Source organism: Cephus cinctus, unplaced genomic scaffold (genome assembly GCF_000341935.2).
Source record: "Cephus cinctus unplaced genomic scaffold, Ccin1 Ccin1_scaffold0617, whole genome shotgun sequence".
Classification (NCBI taxonomy): domain Eukaryota; kingdom Metazoa; phylum Arthropoda; class Insecta; order Hymenoptera; family Cephidae; genus Cephus; species Cephus cinctus.
Window position 1 is genome coordinate 441381 of NW_014333261.1, and position 18306 is coordinate 459686.

At 37.8% G+C, this 18306-nt stretch overlaps 4 protein-coding genes and 3 long non-coding RNA genes across 38 annotated transcripts in view; 3 read left to right on the forward strand and 4 right to left on the reverse strand.

Annotated features, from left to right (window-relative positions):
- LOC107269230 (protein cycle) overlaps positions 1 to 4316 on the reverse strand; it is a 19783-nt gene extending 15467 nt beyond the window's left edge. For 3 of the 9 annotated variants that reach the window (XM_025086531.1, XM_025086530.1, XM_025086524.1), the window contains exon 1: positions 3134 to 3260. The gene's annotated coding sequence lies outside the window, so the exon portion shown is untranslated. Of the gene's footprint in view, positions 1 to 1515; positions 1535 to 3133; positions 3261 to 4165 lie in introns of those variants that run through there. The other 6 variants (XM_015742850.2, XM_025086523.1, XM_015742854.2 and 3 more) reach the window with 4 other exon arrangements.
- LOC107269238 lies at positions 2593 to 13592 on the forward strand. 2 transcript variants are annotated; one of them, XR_001538012.2, is made up of 6 exons: positions 2593 to 3017; positions 3722 to 3826; positions 12508 to 12764; positions 12852 to 13014; positions 13136 to 13350; positions 13471 to 13592. It is a non-coding gene; the product is annotated as an uncharacterized LOC107269238 (long non-coding RNA). The 2 variants fall into 2 exon arrangements; XR_001538013.2 differs by having other exon boundaries at positions 2594 to 2908.
- LOC107269233 (nitric oxide synthase-interacting protein homolog) lies at positions 4569 to 5977 on the reverse strand. Its single transcript, XM_015742859.2, has 5 exons — positions 5666 to 5977; positions 5467 to 5578; positions 4983 to 5377; positions 4795 to 4903; positions 4569 to 4726 (listed from the first exon to the last, which is right to left on the reverse strand). The coding sequence occupies exons 1-5, from the start codon at positions 5839 to 5841 to the stop codon at positions 4655 to 4657; spliced, it is 864 nt and encodes a 287-aa protein (XP_015598345.1). The 5' UTR covers positions 5842 to 5977; the 3' UTR covers positions 4569 to 4654.
- Positions 6085 to 7022, reverse strand: LOC107269234 (protein SREK1IP1). Of its 2 annotated transcripts, none has more exons than XM_015742862.2 (2): positions 6763 to 7022; positions 6085 to 6621 (listed from the first exon to the last, which is right to left on the reverse strand). In XM_015742862.2, the coding sequence occupies exon 2, from the start codon at positions 6616 to 6618 to the stop codon at positions 6163 to 6165; it is 456 nt and encodes a 151-aa protein (XP_015598348.1). In that variant the 5' UTR covers positions 6619 to 6621; positions 6763 to 7022; the 3' UTR covers positions 6085 to 6162. The 2 variants fall into 2 exon arrangements, with proteins under 2 accessions (XP_015598348.1, XP_015598346.1); XM_015742860.2 differs by having other exon boundaries at positions 6713 to 6905.
- LOC107269232 (melatonin receptor type 1B-A) overlaps positions 7219 to 18306 on the reverse strand; it is a 26342-nt gene continuing 15254 nt past the window's right edge. For 6 of the 7 annotated variants that reach the window (XM_025086535.1, XM_015742857.2, XM_025086536.1 and 3 more), the window contains 3 exons: positions 15584 to 15840; positions 14326 to 14542; positions 7219 to 14127 (listed from right to left, as the gene is read on the reverse strand). In XM_025086535.1, the coding sequence (XP_024942303.1) occupies positions 13467 to 14127; positions 14326 to 14542; positions 15584 to 15833 (1128 nt within the window). In that variant the 5' untranslated portion in view covers positions 15834 to 15840 and the 3' untranslated portion in view covers positions 7219 to 13466. Of the gene's footprint in view, positions 14128 to 14325; positions 14543 to 15583; positions 15841 to 16015; positions 16149 to 18306 lie in introns of those variants that run through there. The other variant, XM_025086538.1, reaches the window with a different exon arrangement.
- Positions 14123 to 15800, forward strand: LOC107269239. The gene is made up of 4 exons (XR_001538015.2): positions 14123 to 14265; positions 14333 to 14433; positions 14953 to 15516; positions 15597 to 15800. It is a non-coding gene; the product is annotated as an uncharacterized LOC107269239 (long non-coding RNA).
- Positions 16443 to 18306, forward strand: part of LOC107269237 — a 12467-nt gene continuing 10603 nt past the window's right edge. For 13 of the 16 annotated variants that reach the window (XR_001538006.2, XR_003060126.1, XR_003060123.1 and 10 more), the window contains exons 1-2: positions 17597 to 17735; positions 18064 to 18246. This is a non-coding gene — a long non-coding RNA (uncharacterized LOC107269237). Of the gene's footprint in view, positions 16531 to 16609; positions 17736 to 18063; positions 18247 to 18306 lie in introns of those variants that run through there. The other 3 variants (XR_001538011.2, XR_001538005.2, XR_001538008.2) reach the window with 3 other exon arrangements.

The window sequence follows — 18306 nt, forward strand, 5'->3', positions numbered from 1 at the left end:
AAAAACTCACCCTAATTTCATTGGCTCTGTATTATTATGATTTATGACAAAGAGACTATAGGTAATGAAATTTAAATTGAATCCAAGCTGAGTGAAAGATACTGTAATTTATATCTGATCCAATGACGTGTAAGTACACGTATTTAATTTAACTAAGAAATATACTTTATTATTTTATTAAAAGATACAATTAAGGGTTGATGGTAGAAATCATTTTTTTTTTTTAAGTATCATTGTAACTGGATGTTAGTAGGTATGGAAGTTGCGTCAGGTGGTAATAGGTAAATGGGACTTTGTATTCTAAGCCCCTTTCTGTCGTTTACAACTTGACACACCTGTACCAAGCTTCTGTGGACGTGAAAGTAGCGGGTGGAGTATTGACAAATCCTGATAAACTACTTGAAGTCAGCTGAGGGTTAAGTATTTTGAGTATAGAGAGATTCGAGATTTTATTAATTAAAATGTGAGGGATTGGTCGATTTATCGGTTGTCGAAAATTGGGAGACGGGGGTGTCGTCAAGCTTGAAGGGTTGAAAAACAGGGTTTGGAAATTCTATGACCGATAAGAAAATTCTCCCTCGCTTCGTCTACCCTTTGGTTCTTTACAATAGGGTATAATGCAATAATACTAAGGGATACTATTTTTGTGAATTTTAGGAAAAAATTGTGCCAGTAGTAACTATTTTGAGTAATACTATTGCAAACGAATGAAAATAAGTAATAAGGAATTGATCTTTTTTTCTTTAATATTTGCAATTATAATTTTTACCGATTCTCGGTCGTAGCACGTGAGCTGCAAGTGCATAGCGTATAGTAAATGCACATGCAATAATATGTTGCTACTATCTTCGTTAATGAATCAATATCCAGCTCTTTGTCGTGTTTAGGAAATATAAAAAAAAAAACTAGATCAACTTTGTAATACATATTCGAATGCAATGTCAAGGCAAAGAATTTCTTGTCGTCGTTGCATAATCCCCGAAGTGCACCGATGTTGCAACACTCGGTGCGCTTGACCTATGACGTAAAAATCGCAGGCCGTATACGAGCCTGATGCGCAAGTTGTATGAATTCTACATTGAAAATGAGCCATGCATAATATTCCTTTAGCATTGAAAATGCATTGAACCATAGAAGTGCATCCGTATAAACAAACTTCATATGCAACAGAGAAATTGTATCTAAAATATACGTGAAAATTTATTCACGTGTGAAACGTCAATTAATTAGAAATTCCTTGTGGGAGCCATATTAATCCAATTCCCATATGCACTTTGCAGCTGCATAGTGGAAGAGATAATTAATTAATAAATGTAGGACAAAAGGGTGCAACTAACCTGATATTGAATTGACCTTACACTAAGGACCAGTACCTTCAGTTTTCTTGAATTTGCATTTGAAATACTTTGACCTTTCGTACCTATTTACGACTAGGTATTTCACACGTGTTAATATACATCTATAATGTATATAATATATATCTATAGAGGCTTATGCAAATGCACTTGCACTCACTGATATACTCATCCCGATTTTCTGTGCCGGGAATAGCAATGATGGAAGACGAAACTGCTTTAGTACAAATCCAAGAGAATCCAAGTTGGCAAATAATACTACAATAAATAATAATACATTACTCGAAAGATGTTTACGACTGTATGGTAAGCCTGCGGGAATATGAATTACGTTGTTGGATCCATACGTGCATTGGTACCGAGCCTGATCTTTTTACACGGTTATTACACGTAGTCACTAGCAGTCTGAATAGTATTTAACGAGAGAATTTACGATCCTTTAGATCGCGATGCAACTGTCAATGATCAATGTAAAACCTGCGATCTGCATAAGATCGTTTTCTTGGACAATTTATGAAACTAGTCTCGAAGTAATAAAACTTCCGAAGACGTCCGCTAGTGGCGCTGCTGTTAATGCACGCGGAATTTTGAACTTTGAAGCGTTTTAAATTGACAAACAGGTATGTAATACCGTCGCGACAGTTACTTTCTTATTAGCACAAATATTAATCGTTATACCGTGATAATTAGCTAATTAGAATAGATCGACGTACTACGGAATCCATTGTTATCACGTGAATTCGGTTAGTATATATAGGTTATACGAGCGGGAGCTTATTAAAATTTTCACGTAAGAATGACTTGAGAATTTGATTTATAGGACAAAAAGTCTACAATAAATTTCAATGTATGTTATTAATGGAATATTTTTAATATGGAAAAAGTCGTTGAGCAAGGCTATTCAAGAAGCCACCGGTCAAGTTTGCAATCTTGCAAGTGTAATCGGTGATGCAGTTTATTTTTTTCCTCTCTTGGCGTTTCTCTCTCTTCATACTTAAAGTTTACGTATTACCACGACATTGAACTGACTTGATAAATAAAAATGGAACATTAAGTTTCATACGAGATGATCAGATAGATTTACCAAAGCACTTAAAGTTTTATTAATTTTTTTCTAGAATCTGAAAATCCTTAAGTCAATCCATAATGTATCGCCAATGGTCATGGTGGGAAAATGACCGCCCGGCTGATCGAGAATTGCTTTGATATGAGGTAACGCGCACCGCGCACGCAAGACGCATTACGTAACATCTAAAGTGTCTATAAGGCAAAAACGAATAACTCATTGCGCTGTATTTATTAGCGAATAAAAGTTCGGTCTCTGTGGAAGTTTGTAAAATACTGACGCCTGCAGTGATTCAAAGAAATTCTCAGGCAACTTCGAGTACATTCTACGCAAACAGTTAACATTATATGACAATCAAAAAGCAGCACCGACATTGATAAGTATCGTTGCATCTATCAGAATATATTGAAATGCATTTTCTGTCGTAATCAAGAATTATGCAACTGAACGTAATTGACGTAGACTACGAACAACGTTAATTATTTACGTAAGAGCTTTTGATTTGAATTAACAGTTGAGAAGATCATTTTACATCCTGAATGAATGTCAGAATCTTTTCTGCAATAGACCCGAGGAAGAATATTAGATGCAAATTGGTAAATTTTGTTGTTCTGTCTTATGAAGAGTCTGTTAGGTTAGGTTAGAATACCTGCACGGAACCTTCAATTTTCCAAGTCCCTCTCTAAGTTATCTACCCAAATGCATGCATTACCTTCATAAATATTGGATAACATGAAAATATAGTGATTATCGTGTTAACTCTCAGGATCTGTAGATATTGTAATAAAGAGCAATATTCGTAGAGGTGTCGGTCATATCTTGGCGTACTTGAAACGATGATATTATGTCGTATTACTGCTTATCAGTGAAGCACTGTTGCAGTAGGCGAATGCACATTTCCATACACAAATACAGAAGCATACATCAACACTGACTATTCGTTACGTACAAATTGTAGATGCATTGCAATGGCCGACCTAGTGTACGATAGGATATACGAAGTATACTTTGACCAAAATATAGATATAACAAATAAAAATACTGGGAAGATTAATAATAATGAAAGTATTTCTAAATAAATCCTTAATAATTCATATATTGTTACCGATTTTTTTTTCTGTATCCTCCACGTGGCATGGCAATTCCTTTGACTTTGTCATGTATAAATTTGCTTTTAAGAGACCGTGACAGCTTTTGTGATTGATCACATTAACTGTTATTAATAATACTTTTATTATAGTATAATATGTACTTGTGAGAATGCAATACAGAGAGTGAGTAAAACAATTTTCTGTTTTAGACACGTTCTTGTGAACGGGACGTCTACCTTTCAAGGACAGAAGCCGTGCAGAATGCAGATTTGCGAAAAATGAGATGAGCCGACGAGAATTATAGTATTAAATGTGTAAGTATGCAGATAAATAAAAAAAAGTAGCTCGTAAGTTTCATGCATATTATATTGTGTGGCATACGTATGGGAATAACACAGCTGCATTATCACGTCCTATTTAAAGTGCACCAATTCAACACACGTATTAATGAGCATAACGCATTTCAACTGAGATATTGAGACAGTTTAATGAGATCAAAGTTTATTTGATGAGTATTTAATAAATAGAATGTGGAGGTGATCAAGGGGGAGCAATGAATAGCTGGTAAAATCTATTTTTATGGTAAAAGTAGTGGTTATTTAATGAGTGTGGATACGGTTAGTCAGTTGATTAGAAATTTGTGGCTGACTTACCTCAATCAACGGTGACGGCGGCACGACATTGTATCCCGTGCATGATAACGCGTGACACTCGCGATTTAAAAAATTAAATTACGCAAGGCAGAACGCACACATCAGAAGCGGGAAGTTCTTAACGTATTGAATCTCGCAGTTTGCCGCCTATCCGGCGGAGTCAGGCACCGCGTCACTGAGCTCTTTTTAAAAATTAGAACTTCAAGATGGCAGCACTTTATTCGGCTAACGTTTTGATCGAGAGTCGTTCAAGAATTTTTATTCTTTCACACCTGTTGCGGCATGACATTACTTGCGATTTATCATTTTCATGCTCTTTATTATGAATTATATGTCTGAGCTTTTTTATCTGAGTAAGATGTTTTTGGAGTGGATGATTTGAGGTTGGATATTGAGAATGCACTTTTTTTTCGTCATTTTACTTCTATTTTAAAATGTACAATTTGAAGGTGGATTATAATTAACGTGGATTGTTGTGGATTTTTATGTCTATGCTTGTAAGACAGGTCGCTGATGCTTTCCTTCAAGGGAATCATTGGCTGCTGCATATCCAGTACCTCCCTGCAACAAGTAGCCACTTTTAGTATTTAATAATCTACATTTGTTATATTATATTCAACTATAGTTACCCTTTGCAAAGGTATAATGTCAGCTTCGGTTAGTTTAGTGCTGTCCAGAGGGTTTATCCAATCCTTCTTAATTATCTTTTCTACACATTCCATTGTTACTACGTCGCCTCTGAAATGTACAAATACGATGATTTAATTATGACAGATTAGTTAATATAAATGTTTATTATTGCTAATGATAAACTCACGTTGGCTTTAAAACTGCACAGGGTACGCTATTGCTCAAAATATCATGTGTGATTGGGCACATGTATCTTGCTTGTTTTACGATGAGAGATTTCTTATCATCTGGATCTTTCACCTCTGTAAATTTAACAGGAATAAGGTCCTTAAGCTTTAGCACTTTTCCACTCACAGGGCAATAAATGGTTTTATCAGGCTTCTGTAAAGTGACTTCTTTGGCTTGTGGTGTCTTGGCTGGTATCCAAAAGCTGGGTAATACTTTATCTCGACCATTACTCATATTGGAAATTGATGAACCAGCTTCATCGGAAGATTTCCTAGATACAATATTTTTCTCTCCCTTTAGAAAATTCTGTAGTTTCTCCAGTTCCTCATTTGCTGTCTTTTCTTGAGATTGCTCCTATATAAAATTAATCTAGACATTAATTCCTATAGATTTACTTAATTCAATTATTGAACTTCCTTTCTATACTCATAATCAGACAATACCTTTTCCTTTTGTTTCTGCTTTTCATATTCTTTCAACTTTCTTGTGTATTCTTTCTTCTTCGTTAAGATATACTCGAGTATAGCTTCCTTATCAAAAAGGTACCCATCTTTCCTGTAATGAAAATATCAAATTAATTAAATATTGTTACCAAAGCTTGTTATGTCCATTAAGATATTAGTGCTAAAGTTTTTAACTTACGTTACTACAGGAATTCGGCAAGGTTGTAAAGTCAAACAACAACAATCAAAATCCTTCACTGAATCCTTTCCAACTCTTTGACTATTCGTTCCATAACCTGAGGCTGTGGCGTCCTTTTTTTTCTCGTGGTACGTGTACACAGCACCAGCCGTACAATTTCTTGCATGTCTTGTCATGTTGATCGAACAACAATCACTAGCTTAGTCACAAATAAACCCTCTTTTAGAAGTATGACGATTATTAACGGGACTCAGTAACCTAATGGTAAATACACCTATACAATTTGTCAGCTACTCCAGTAAATCCAAGTAGAACAGTAGCGCCATCTATTTTTTTCACTTTTTCGCAAAATAGGTGGCGTTAAAGTCTACATATCGTTGGGCTGCATCGAATATAGGGCAAAATTATAATAAAATAAAAATACTAAAATCTCATTTATTTACAAATCTCCCGTTTACAGTAATATATATACAAGTACAGGATAAAAGTCCTTAATATTATTCTTTTTCACTATCCTCATCAGAATCAGAGTCTGATGAACTTTGTTTCTTATGCTTCTTATGTTTTTTGTGCTTGGACTTCTTCCTCTTTTTCTTATGTTTACGCTTACGTTCTTCCTCAGAAGAGGAGTCCTCTGAATCAGATTCACTAGTTTCAGACTTTTTACGCTTCTTTGATTTCTTTTTACTCTTCTTCTCCTTGTGCTTTTTCTTCGCTTCCTTTAATTTCTTCTTGAGCTCCTTTTCCCTTAGTTCCGTCAAAGGAGTAACATAGTTCTCATCACTGTCCGAACTAGTGCTACTCACATCGAGAACAATTTCCTTGTTAGGATCGACTTTGATAAAATTTCTGCATTGATAAGTCAGATGTCCAGCATAGCCACACTTTTTACACGCTGGTCTAACTTGCTCCTTACTCTGAGGTATCAATCTTGATAAAAACTCAGGATCCATCACCTAGAAAAAAACAATTCCAACTTCATTACCACCAAAAATTCAATAATCATAACAACAAAAACATGAGAGATTAGAGGTTACTTTAACTTACAGCATCCATCATACACGCAATAGCTGTTTCATTACTGTAAATCTAATTACCTCACGGATGTAATTAATTCGAGACGTTACTACAGAGCAAAAAGCAGCTTTCCTTCACTATTTAAATAAAACGGAAATATCGACGGCACGCAACACTATGCGATCACAGCCATATTGTTTGTATATGATACTGGCGCCATCTACGGTAACCAATTTCTACAAAGCTTACCGTTATTCGAAATACAAATTTTCCCTGAACTACCTAGCGACATTTATTCTACGTATCCTAAGAATCATCGAGTTTCCCTCAAATATTTGCATTTCACACTACACGTAATACTGAATACTACATTCAAATTAAACTATCTCGAATCATTAATAATTAAAGAAATCCAATGAACGGATCTAAAACTGTTATAAATTTTGCTACCTTAATAAATTTCTATTATTCAGTACACTATACTATATATATCATATATCACATCTCAAAGGAACGTGCAGGTCGTATTACTTGCATAGTCATGTAAAATGAATGTATTTATTACAATATTATAAAATCTACACCGACACGTGTCACAATAAAATATATAGCTACGAGACACACCGTCGCCCGGTAAATTTTGAACGACGGCAGGTGAACTCGGCTTTACGAAAAATACATCAACGCGAAATACATCCAGTACAAAATAAACACATTTATATAATTCAATACAATACGCCGTTTACTCTATAAACTATATGATTTTTAGAATTGTAGTCTCTAAAACTTCGTCATCATCGTCTCTACTCTAATCTACATATACATACATGTCTACTCGATATAGGACACTGATCATTTTTCTATATTATTCACTATTATTATTTCTCTTTCTTCTTATCCATCTATCTCTATGCCTCCCTGCCTAATTCTTCAACGTTCGTATATTAAAATATCAGAAGGAAATTAAAAACATATAAAAAAACGTCAACCGACCAATGAGATAACAACATGTCGCGCTACAGAAGTGAAATACTTCACGATTAAAATATCCCTTTAACTTTCGCTTCTCTTCGTAAATCGTTCGTTATATCTTTGACATTTAAGTATATCGAAGCACGACATTAATTATTCGGTATTTATCTATATATCCCACTACATTTTTTATTTTTTTCTCTTTGCTTATTTTCTTCGACGAACAACAATTATTAGGGCTTGTATCAGTGTAACTTTTTTCTTTTAAATTTCCTTTTTTTTTCCTCTCCCCCCCCCACTTCTCTTTTTCTCTCGCTTTACGAAAAAAAGTCCAATTACAGATTACTAGATATTATATCACGTTCACGAGACAACAATTATTGTGAATTCGTGGTCCTCGGAGTTTCGAAGGTAGTCGTCATTCTCTTTAGAAACATTTAATGACCGCGTTAGTTAATATCTTCTTTCTCTCACTCGCTCATTTATATACGCTCATTCGTACATTTACTCTCTCTCTCTCTCTCACTCTCTCTATATATATATCTGTCTCCCTTGCTCTCTATCGACCCTATATCCCTTTAGGAGAAATTCGCCGTCTCTATATATCCATAAAATGGCAGCACTCGTACGATAAATCCATGTCAAACGATGGTTCAGTATACAATATAAATTACATATAGATATTACAAGGACAGTCGAACATAGTTATTAATTTACATTATGATAATTGAACATTATTCATACGTCGCTCGAGCAACATTACTACTATATATTACATATAACAGAGACTTTGGGATATATTTTCATGAAAACGTTTCTGTCTGCTCAATTCACCATGAATGATATACATATACATATATGCATACATTAGATATATAAATACCATTGGTGTTACGGGGCAGGAGCGAAGGGGTGGTAAGTGGCATCAGTAAAGGTTGCTTAATAAATTCAAAAATTCGAGCAGTCGTGCCGGTTTTCAATGTTACGTCATACCTCGACGAAGAAAAACAACGTTCAATTAATCCTCCAACGGAAAGTTCCTTATAGAAATAATTAAATTACGAATACGTTCAAGTCACTTTCATCGAATTTTTGCAAAAAAAAAAAATTGGCAGAAATGTCAATTCTCTCGTCACTTAATCTACGACATACAATATACCATATCATCCGACGCTACTGTAATAAAGCACTATGCTATATCTACCATTATGAACTAGGATCTATTCTACAAAAATAAAAAAAAATTGCAGTTTCGCATAAATCTTATACATATACGTTTTCCGGTACGATGTATCATTGATATCAGGTAATTGATGGTAATTATGGGAAAAAACACGATTTTTATCTGATCATCATAAATAATAAAAATAATAAAATTAAGTGAAACGCACTTTCGTCACGGTTAAAACGGAGTAAAAACAAATATCAAAATTCACCCTTTACCTCCTTATATAAGTTTTTAAAATTATTTCATAACTATACGGACGCGTACCAAGGTCATTTCGTTTTATTCTCATTTCTCAATATCCTACCTTAACCCTCTTCGACACTTTGCCTGACCACCCCCTATACTTTTTTTTTCTATTTACTCTCGTTAATTCTTCGAACGCTTTTTTCACCAGTTTGTCCAAAGTAATGTTAATGTAAAGTAGTCGCAGGTCTTACGTCGCAATTCTACAGGGTGTATCGTATGGATCATGTGCAATACGGTACACCCCGTACATATTCGCTTATTATTCGTAATTCTTATGTCAACGATATACCCGGTTATTCAGTCCTAACCTGACCTAACCTGAACATGGCTGTACCATAATAATTAAATAAATGCGTTTGGACCGAACAACCCGGTATAACAAAATATAATGTGAGTTATCGTCAATCGTGTATACATTTATACATATATAATATTACAATAGTGCGCTGTGTTATCATTCGCACGGAAATACAATTAATTATATATATATATATATATATATATATATATATATATATTCCCCCGAATCTCCGGTCTCCCGTACCAATGTATTCGTTTTCGTACTCGTATAAAGGAGGATGCGGATTCGGGCACATGGTATAGAAAGAAAATCGATAGTATTACTATTATCTAGGAGTATTGTTATTATTATCATCATTACCATTATTATTCTCGCGCTCTCGATATATATATAAAGGGTTGTTCACGGCAAACGCACCAGCTGAAATTGGCCCTGAGTGGGTGATTTCATGAATCAGAGCAGGGTGGCATCATTAAAGAACTGAAAGTTAACGTCATAACATAGCTAAGATCAGGAATTTCATATTATTTAATTTGTTTAACAAGACTACATAGCCCCGACTAACATAGTTGTTCAATTGCGTCCAACTTCAGCCCGTACGTTTGCCGTAAACATAATATATATATATTATGGATTATTCAGTAGAAACGCACCACCTGAAGTTAGCACGTCCATTTGAGTCTTATGGTAAAACCATGTTCATATGGTGCGTTTGGGTCGAATAACCCAGTATATACATATATCTCGACTCCCAGCGGAATCCAACGTCTCTTATTTGGCTTGGTGTAAGTTCGGGAAGCTCGCTCGATAGGATCCACTGGGTTATCTTCGAGACTTTTTTCTTTTTTAATTGAGTTTCCGTAATTACCCCTATGAGAAATAACGTCTTCATATCTTTTTACTTATACCTTGGAAATATCGGCCGGCTAACCATACCCAGCTGATACATACGAATGGGGCACGCATATGGAGGAAACGCTAGAACGTCGGAAACTTTTCTTTCCTCGATGCATTCGAATGGGTTAATTATGCTTATGATTTCCGGTCTACTGTGTTCGCGTGAATATTTCATTATCGCGAAGTTACCACGGATTTTATTATTATTTCACGTTAAACGTATCTTTACGACTCGCGTAGTATCTCATGCATTTAACTTGATTTTCGCGCAATGTAATTTCTTCGTTTTGCTAATTTATGTGATTTTCGTTTGAAAGTTTTAATATACGGAAATTTTTTCACTCGATTTATTGTGCTTTTTATTTTTGACTTTACTATTTCTCATAGGGGCTTCACGAGATGCACTTTATTATCTACGTCCGTAATACTGCACTTTCGGAATGAACGATGCACTAAAAAGTATATGTATATATATATATATATATTTATTTAATGCATATATATATATATATATATATATATATATATATATATACATTGTATAGATGGAACAAAAAGTCGCTAGTTACAGCAAACGTTATCTGGTCCCACGTATCTCCAAATGTTATCATCGTCGAATGATATTTGTTAGCGCGTTTCATTGGGTAGCATTCGATTTACCTCATACGCATCATTTATTTATCTCCTCGTTCGCTGCCGAGGAGTCCGGATATTGTTGTTCCTGTTTTTCTTTTTTTTCCTCCCGGATAAACGCTGTCTGCCAACGCAAGACGCCCGGCGTCGCGGTCGTGAGTCAAATTCGCGTATTCTTTTTTTTTTCTTATTATTTTTTTCTTTTCTCTTCATTTTAAGTATCTATTCCAATATCCATACCTAGAGTGATCACAGCTTGACAGAAGGCGTGTTAAATACATTATTACAGTATATAGATATACATAGTCACGTTACGCAATTACAAGTACTGTAACGCAGTATGGGACGAGCTATTTACAGTGAACAGACGCGTAACGCGTAACACAGAATGATTTTGCATAAAAGTCTCAAAATATACCACGAGCTTAGGTCGGAGCTTTATAGTAAAGAATTAACTCCGCTCGAGTAAATACGACGCGCCTATTGAGTACGGAGCGTTGGGTTTTGTCAACACTTTTTTTTTTTTTTAAAAAAGGGAGAACAAATTTTCCCGATCAAACCGAGCGATATCGTGACGCCATTTTGTTGATAATCGATCCCAGCGCGTCATCGATATGGGACTTTTGATGCGACGAGGTGCGGTATCTATGGAGATGTGCATCTTGATGTTATCTGGCGGTTTGATGGTGGTGGAAAAAAAAAATGTATGGAAAACCGCTGGTACAGTCAGGTTTTTTATCCTTGACCTTGATAAGACATTTTTTAAGATAAGTATATACGTCCGATAATGCACTGCGAGACACGACCTTCTCACAGTGCTTTTATTATATATATATATATGTATCCTCGAGTGCAGAACGATAATCGAAAAAATTCGTGATCGCTGTAACACGGTTTTCGGATATTTATTTTTGTGGTTTTTGTTGTTTCTGTTCCTTTTTCTGTCTATTTAATTTGTTTGTCTCGTCTGGTAGCGTCGTATTCGCTAATAAGACAGTGTTTTGTTTCGTCTTGAGATATTTGTGGAGTTTCTGTACTTCTCCTTCGTCCTCTTTTGGCCTTTTGTCTTTTAGGTTAGGATTATATACGATCCCACGTACCATTCGGGATTTATGACAGATCCCCAGGGTTTCGCGAGGCACTTTTTCCTTTCCGACGGACACTTCGGGTACAACGTTATAACGGACCTACGCCCTTGGGTCAATACTCAACGCGCGACAGTCGCAATTGGCTGTCCCTTCGCTGGGCCGTTGCTTTCGACACAATAGAACCTAGATATGTGCTCCTGCCAGTCGTCGTCTGCTCGACTGGCTATTATAAAAATATAGCCAAGTCGAACGAACGAATGTCCCACGAATCCAAAACGCATACGAGAATCTTCAGTACAGAGTATATAAATAGTATGCACATGTAAATAGCACGGGAGTATTATATTGCACTTTGATAGCTTTTCTGTTTTTATATTTTTGCCCAACTTTTATTCTTGGCAAGAAGTAAAGCTGTAGACGAGTGTATCCTTATATTTGGTTTTCTTTGTTTTTGTTACAGGAGTGTTCGTCAAGCGTAGCCATTGTCATCACTGGACGTTCTTGTGCTGAGAAACTACGCCACTGCGGTAATGTTCCGTCGTCATTGTAATGCAGGCACCGACAGGATTGGAACGGATTAATGACAGAAGCTTTATAGCGTCGGGCGAGTATCGTCGAGATTCTTATAACCTTAAAATGGACGGAGAAAGCACATCGAATGGCGCGCCAAATATAGTGGGAGGATATTTTGAGATTATTAAAAGGAATGAGAAAACGGTGAGCATTGATCTGTGAGAATTTTTGCATTGACGTAAATGGGGGAAAACGTTGATTCGTGTTATCCGATTTTTTTGGTCCTTCAAGGTACCAGCGTGGGTGTCTTAACTGAACCAAACAACCTGAACAACGAGATTGTACGACTTGGGTCAGGAAGCATGAGGAAGCTCTTCAACGAGCACGTGGAAGCGTACCAACCAAAGGGAACGAAAGGATCTTTATGGAGGAAAGGAAAAATCCCAGAGAGCAGGTATGTGTTCTTAGAAAGTAGACTTTTGCACTCATTGTTATAGCCAGAGTTACATCCTCCAGGTTGTACGGTTCAGTTAGGTTAGGTTAATCGACCGTAAATTCATAGAGTTTCTTTGCAGTTGGCGCAGGAAGAGAATCCTAAGAATGCGAGGCTAAACCAACTCTCCCTGTTGTGGAAAACCGGTTCCGGTTCGACGAAATGAAAAGTCCAGGAGGTATCCTGGCCGTGGAACTTCGTCGGGATTGATTTTTTTCTATAGTCTGGCAACGTCCTACGTAGTGTCCATAGGTCGCAGCCATCCGTTATAAAAATTTGCCAATACAGCGAAATGAGGTATGGTGATCTAAGTATCGCGGTTAAGGCTGGATGGAGCGTTTTGGATTTGGGGACTGTCCAGCTTCCTGAATTCGTTTATACGTTTACATGCTGACTATCGACGATCTTTTCCTCTAGAGTTCATAGACGTCGCGGCCATTGGGTCTGGTTGCTGTCGGACGGCATGATGCTGGACTCGCGTACGAGTGAATAATATGAACCCTAAGCTTCACGTCACCGGAAGCACGACCTCCGTCGCCCCGCTGACGCCTGGAGAAACTCACCGTGGTCTTGCAGCAGCAATAGTGGAACAACTTGACGTAGGCGCTCCTGAAGTGACGATCGGCCACGCAATACAGAAGATTATTCACGCATGACTTTGACAGGGCGAACCAGGCCAGGTTATAATGGACGTGCACGCTCACGTGGCGCACCGAACTCACGCAGATGGCCACGCCGAATGGAAGCCAGAATACAGCAAACAGGGCGAAGCTATACATATTCGTCTTGGTTAGTTCGTAGTCCCAGGCGAAGGTGATTGGCTGCTTGAAGGAACCCCGTGTCGCGCCGCGAACTCTCATTACCAGTCTGAAGTAGAGGAAGATCGTTATCAGGGCTGGTAGTCCTACCAGTATGCTAGCGCCAGCTGCCTGCTCCATGGCGATGCCATTGAACTTTCCTCCGCAGAAATCTGGACCCAGGTCGAGGGATGATTGGAGTCCTACTGCCATGGCTGCTATGAGCCATGCTACTAGGATCACGGTTGTCACCTTGCCAGGAGTCAAGGCTGCGTACCTAAAAGAAAGCCATTCGATAGTTACTATAGCAATTAGTACAAGTATACATTATAGAAGAAAAAACTGCTATTTTATGTACATTATTTAGTGGTTAGGGTTACTTTGGACCTTGGAACGGGACCATATAAAATTTTAAGTAGGTATTAGCTAACTGTGAGCTCTATTGATTATTTCGGGCTCTACATATTAAATTTACCTTTCAGCCGGCAGACACAGCCTAGCGTAATTTTCTGCTGCTATTGTCGCCAGGGTCAGGACTGTCACCAGGAAGCACAGTGCCTCCAGGGTCCATTCGAATCTGCAGGTACTCAGCAACTCTTCTTGACCGGCTAGAATTACTATGGCTGAGGCTGGTATCACCAGACCGGTCACGAGGAGATCAGCTAGCGCCACGTTCACCAGAAAGGCATTTCCTGTTTGCAAAATGAGGAGCATGTTTTTTTTTTTTATTCGTCAATATCAAAGTGGAGGTTAGAGGAGGTAAAGAGGATATTACAGGACCTTTTCTGACCTTTTATTAGAAGATCACATCGGCCATTGTTAGTTGATTTGCAAAGAGCTTGTTACTTTTTTATCCCGTCGTATCATAGAAGTATTATAGGGAAAGTTTAATATTACTTTTTTTGTCCTTTTCTTTTCTAAACCACAATACCAGCCCCCAGCGATAATCAGAAATATCAGCTTTTATGCTTGATTACTCAGCTACTGTAGTTATGTATACCGATAATACGTGTCACCTTGGACAATTTTTATGATTATCAGAATTTATTCAATTTGAAAGTTGGACGTGACCAGGGGTCTCAACAGTTTCAATTCTTTTCAGGGAATTTTATTGGGATATCCAAATCTTCCAGGATTCTACCTTTCTTTATGTCCCGTTTTATCTCGTCTGAGCAGCAGGGCTACTTTTGATCTTTTTCTTGAACGCTTTGAATTCTTTTATCTCGTAAAGTCTGCGCTCTCTACTGTTTCGCTCTTTGTGCTGCCTTGCACTGTTTCTTTGAAATAGACAATTTTCTAGAATGGCACTTTGGACAATTTCGTTACACGCAATTCGCCATGAGAGACGAACACGTGAAAGCATCGGATGAACCCCCGTTCTTAAGAATATTTCTGAAGATTATCTGTACCTACTGCGCAACCCACCCTGTAACACCTGAGGAATAGTAAATGCTGTGAGAAACGCCTATTCTGAGCTTTCTAGAAGAAGAGTGGAAAAAAGTCGCTTTGCCAGCTGAAAATAAATTGAACAGATTGAAAATCCCCAGTACTGGGATACGTGACCACTTCGGAATTGATTCCTTTGGTTTGGCTGGCAGAGAGTGAGCAATGTCGATATTGCAAGCGCACTGCTGGATGTCTCACAAAAGCCAAATAAAAAACATAGGTATGTGGAGAATCTATTGGAAATGAGAAAAATCTTTTTTTTTTTTTTAATATCAAATAAAACTTACCCCTTTTTTTCAGTTGATCCTCGACCATCACGGCGGAGATCATGAAGACGTTACCGACGCTGCCGACGGCTGCAAGTGACGTGAATAGAAGAACTCGAGCTACCCTCGACCAATCTGCTGACAAGGTTACTGGGGATATATCCAGGTCGCCGTCGAACGCAGTACTATTACCCAAAGCCATCTTGGGATTTAGAGCTACGACTTCGGCGACGGTAGTGCTGGTTGTGTCGCCCACGATGCTCGAGTTCATCCTGAATCTATGGGCAGAGGAAGAAACTTCATGAAAAAGGCGTCGGGACGCTTTGAAAACTTGATAGAGATTAATGGACGCCAGGGAAAATCGGGGACCCCTTAAACAAATGTGAAAGGAGTATATCTAGAAATTGGAAGACTGCCAGGATCATTCGATTGTACCAGCAATGGAATACCAACCTGTAATTTTTTTTCCTTTGCTCCCATCCTCGTGCTCTATGTTTTTTTTTTTATTCATAGCGGGTTAAACCGAGGAGGGCACTGTAAATGTCGGGTCGCACTTGTTGCACCGTTGGAAACTGGATGATTCTACGTAGAACACATTTTGGGCTACCCCTCGGTAGCTCTTTACTCCATCAGATTTGAATTCTATACGTGATATCGTGCCGTGGAATTGCTTAGACACAATGGCCTCATTTTGTATTCACGTATGCATGCAAAGTATCCGGTGCGTTACTTTTTTTTTCAGTGACGAGCTTCACATTTTATACAGCTTAGATTGGCCTCTTTTTAACCAAGTTGTTGGGGCAATGAAGGGGGGAAGAGAGAGGGGGCTGATTATTTATATTAGAAAGGTTTTTTTGTCGGCTGCGGATATTTCATGTTTTTCAAAAACACGTCCTGACTGCTACATGCTGAGATCATTTTACGCAGGTAATTTGAGTCCCGAAGCTGAGAATTCTCGTGACTCTCCCGTAGGTATTCAATTTCGCATTGAACGTATGAAAGACGGCCATGTAATGTACTTAACGCCTCGTCGTATAATTCTTGTAGGTTAAGATTCGTGTGAAACATCGAAGCAACGTATACGGAATTCTTTTTCCAGGGAGCCATTTGTATTTATTTATTGCTCTCTAGTCTCTTTCGTCGAACGTAGGACCTCATTTTCGAAAGAAATACGCACGTGTATATATAAAATCGATCTTGAGCTTGGAGATGCCCGAGACAAAGGGACGCTGTAAGTAAAAATAAGTAAAATTGACAGAAAGATCATCCAGGTGTGAAACTGGGAGACAGACGAGGGACAGACACGAAGAAACGTGAAGATTTAAAAAAATTTATATTAAACGTCTTAAGAATATTGGCATTTCGCAAGGTACAACCTTCAAGCCTCATTTACGCCATTATTAAAGATAGAACGTTGACGCATAGCTCCACTCCTTTCAAATGTCACCGTCCTTTCCGCTCCTATTCGAATGCTGTATTATAATAAAAAAACAAGGTTGTTAATTTACAATATTTAATATATTTATCATTTTCAAAGAACGTCGATCGGACGTTTAATTCGAAATTAAATTCCCTAGACTCGGCTGTCGATGCGCGCGCAACTGGGGCCAACGTCACCGCCTGAAGCCACATAATGGGTACTCGGTTTTGTTGTGACCTGTACAATGGTCTGTCTGGAGTTAATCGGCGGTTGTGAAATATAATAAGACTGAGAGACACAGATCGTTGCTCTGGGGGTACAAGAAAACAGCCAGGATAATCTCATTGTCCAAAAACCCCATACGATTGCCTGAATACCACAACCTAAAAAGTTTACCCTGAACGCATAACTACAACGTTCTTTTGTTGTAACCTATACAAGTTTAACACCTGGACACGTCGTTAGAGGAAAGTCTCATTACGTCTCGACTTCTCGTACAAGAAATCTCAGGGAGAAAATCCTCTCGTACTATCCTGAATGCACTCTAATCAGCGTCAGTTTACTCTGGGTGTAATTGCAGGACAGAATACACATCGCCTATCCGTCCCGAATCCATTCTCAGCCACCTATCAAATTATCCGGAGAGTTTCGCTACGCACAGGATGATAGTCCTATCCTGTATAGATTGGGGTTGGATCCTCTACGCTTCAAGCTGCATATGCATATATTCCTTATGCGAAATTTCAACCTAAGGTAACTAGTAATTGCACTATCCTGGTGCAGTCACCACTTTAACGACTCATTGGCAATCTCACGCCTCGTCGGGCATCCTCGAGGGCCTATCCAGTGTGCACCAGGGAATTGCATGGTGCGTGCAAGGTCAAACGAGCCGTTAAACCCTTAATAGATCCTCGATGTATATGGGGATTATTAACGCGATCGTAAAAATCCTAAAATCATTAATCTCCTAGCAAATTCCAGTCACTAATGAGAGGGTTAATTCCCTAGAGAAATTAAAACTACGATATAGCGTTACCAACTTAACTATTATAGCTTTTTTCTTTTTTTTTTAAATATCTAGCGGTTCGTTCTTTGTTTTCAAAGTTTCTTCCTTACTTGATACATCTATCGTGTGGCCGATGAATTGGAAGTTGTGGAGAACTTACTGGCAGGACCATTAAAGTTAGTTCACTTTATTCTGTGAAGAGTCCAAGACTTCGTTCAACGTCTGCAAAACTACGTAGGACAAAGGGATGAAGAAATAGTATGTACCATTGATGCACCTTTTGTTTTCATTACTATGTTTTATTTGGACTAACTCGGA

Coding starts and splice junctions, on each gene's coding strand:
- LOC107269233 (XM_015742859.2), bottom strand. CDS start 5,841: ATGACAAGACATGCAAGAAATTGTACGGCTGGTGCTGTGTACACGTAC. Junction 5,579..5,665: donor TGCCGAATTCCTGTAGTAAC/GTAAGTTAAAAA, acceptor TTTTCATTACAG/GAAAGATGGGTACCTTTTTG. Junction 4,904..4,982: donor TGTGCAGTTTTAAAGCCAAC/GTGAGTTTATCA, acceptor TGTACATTTCAG/AGGCGACGTAGTAACAATGG.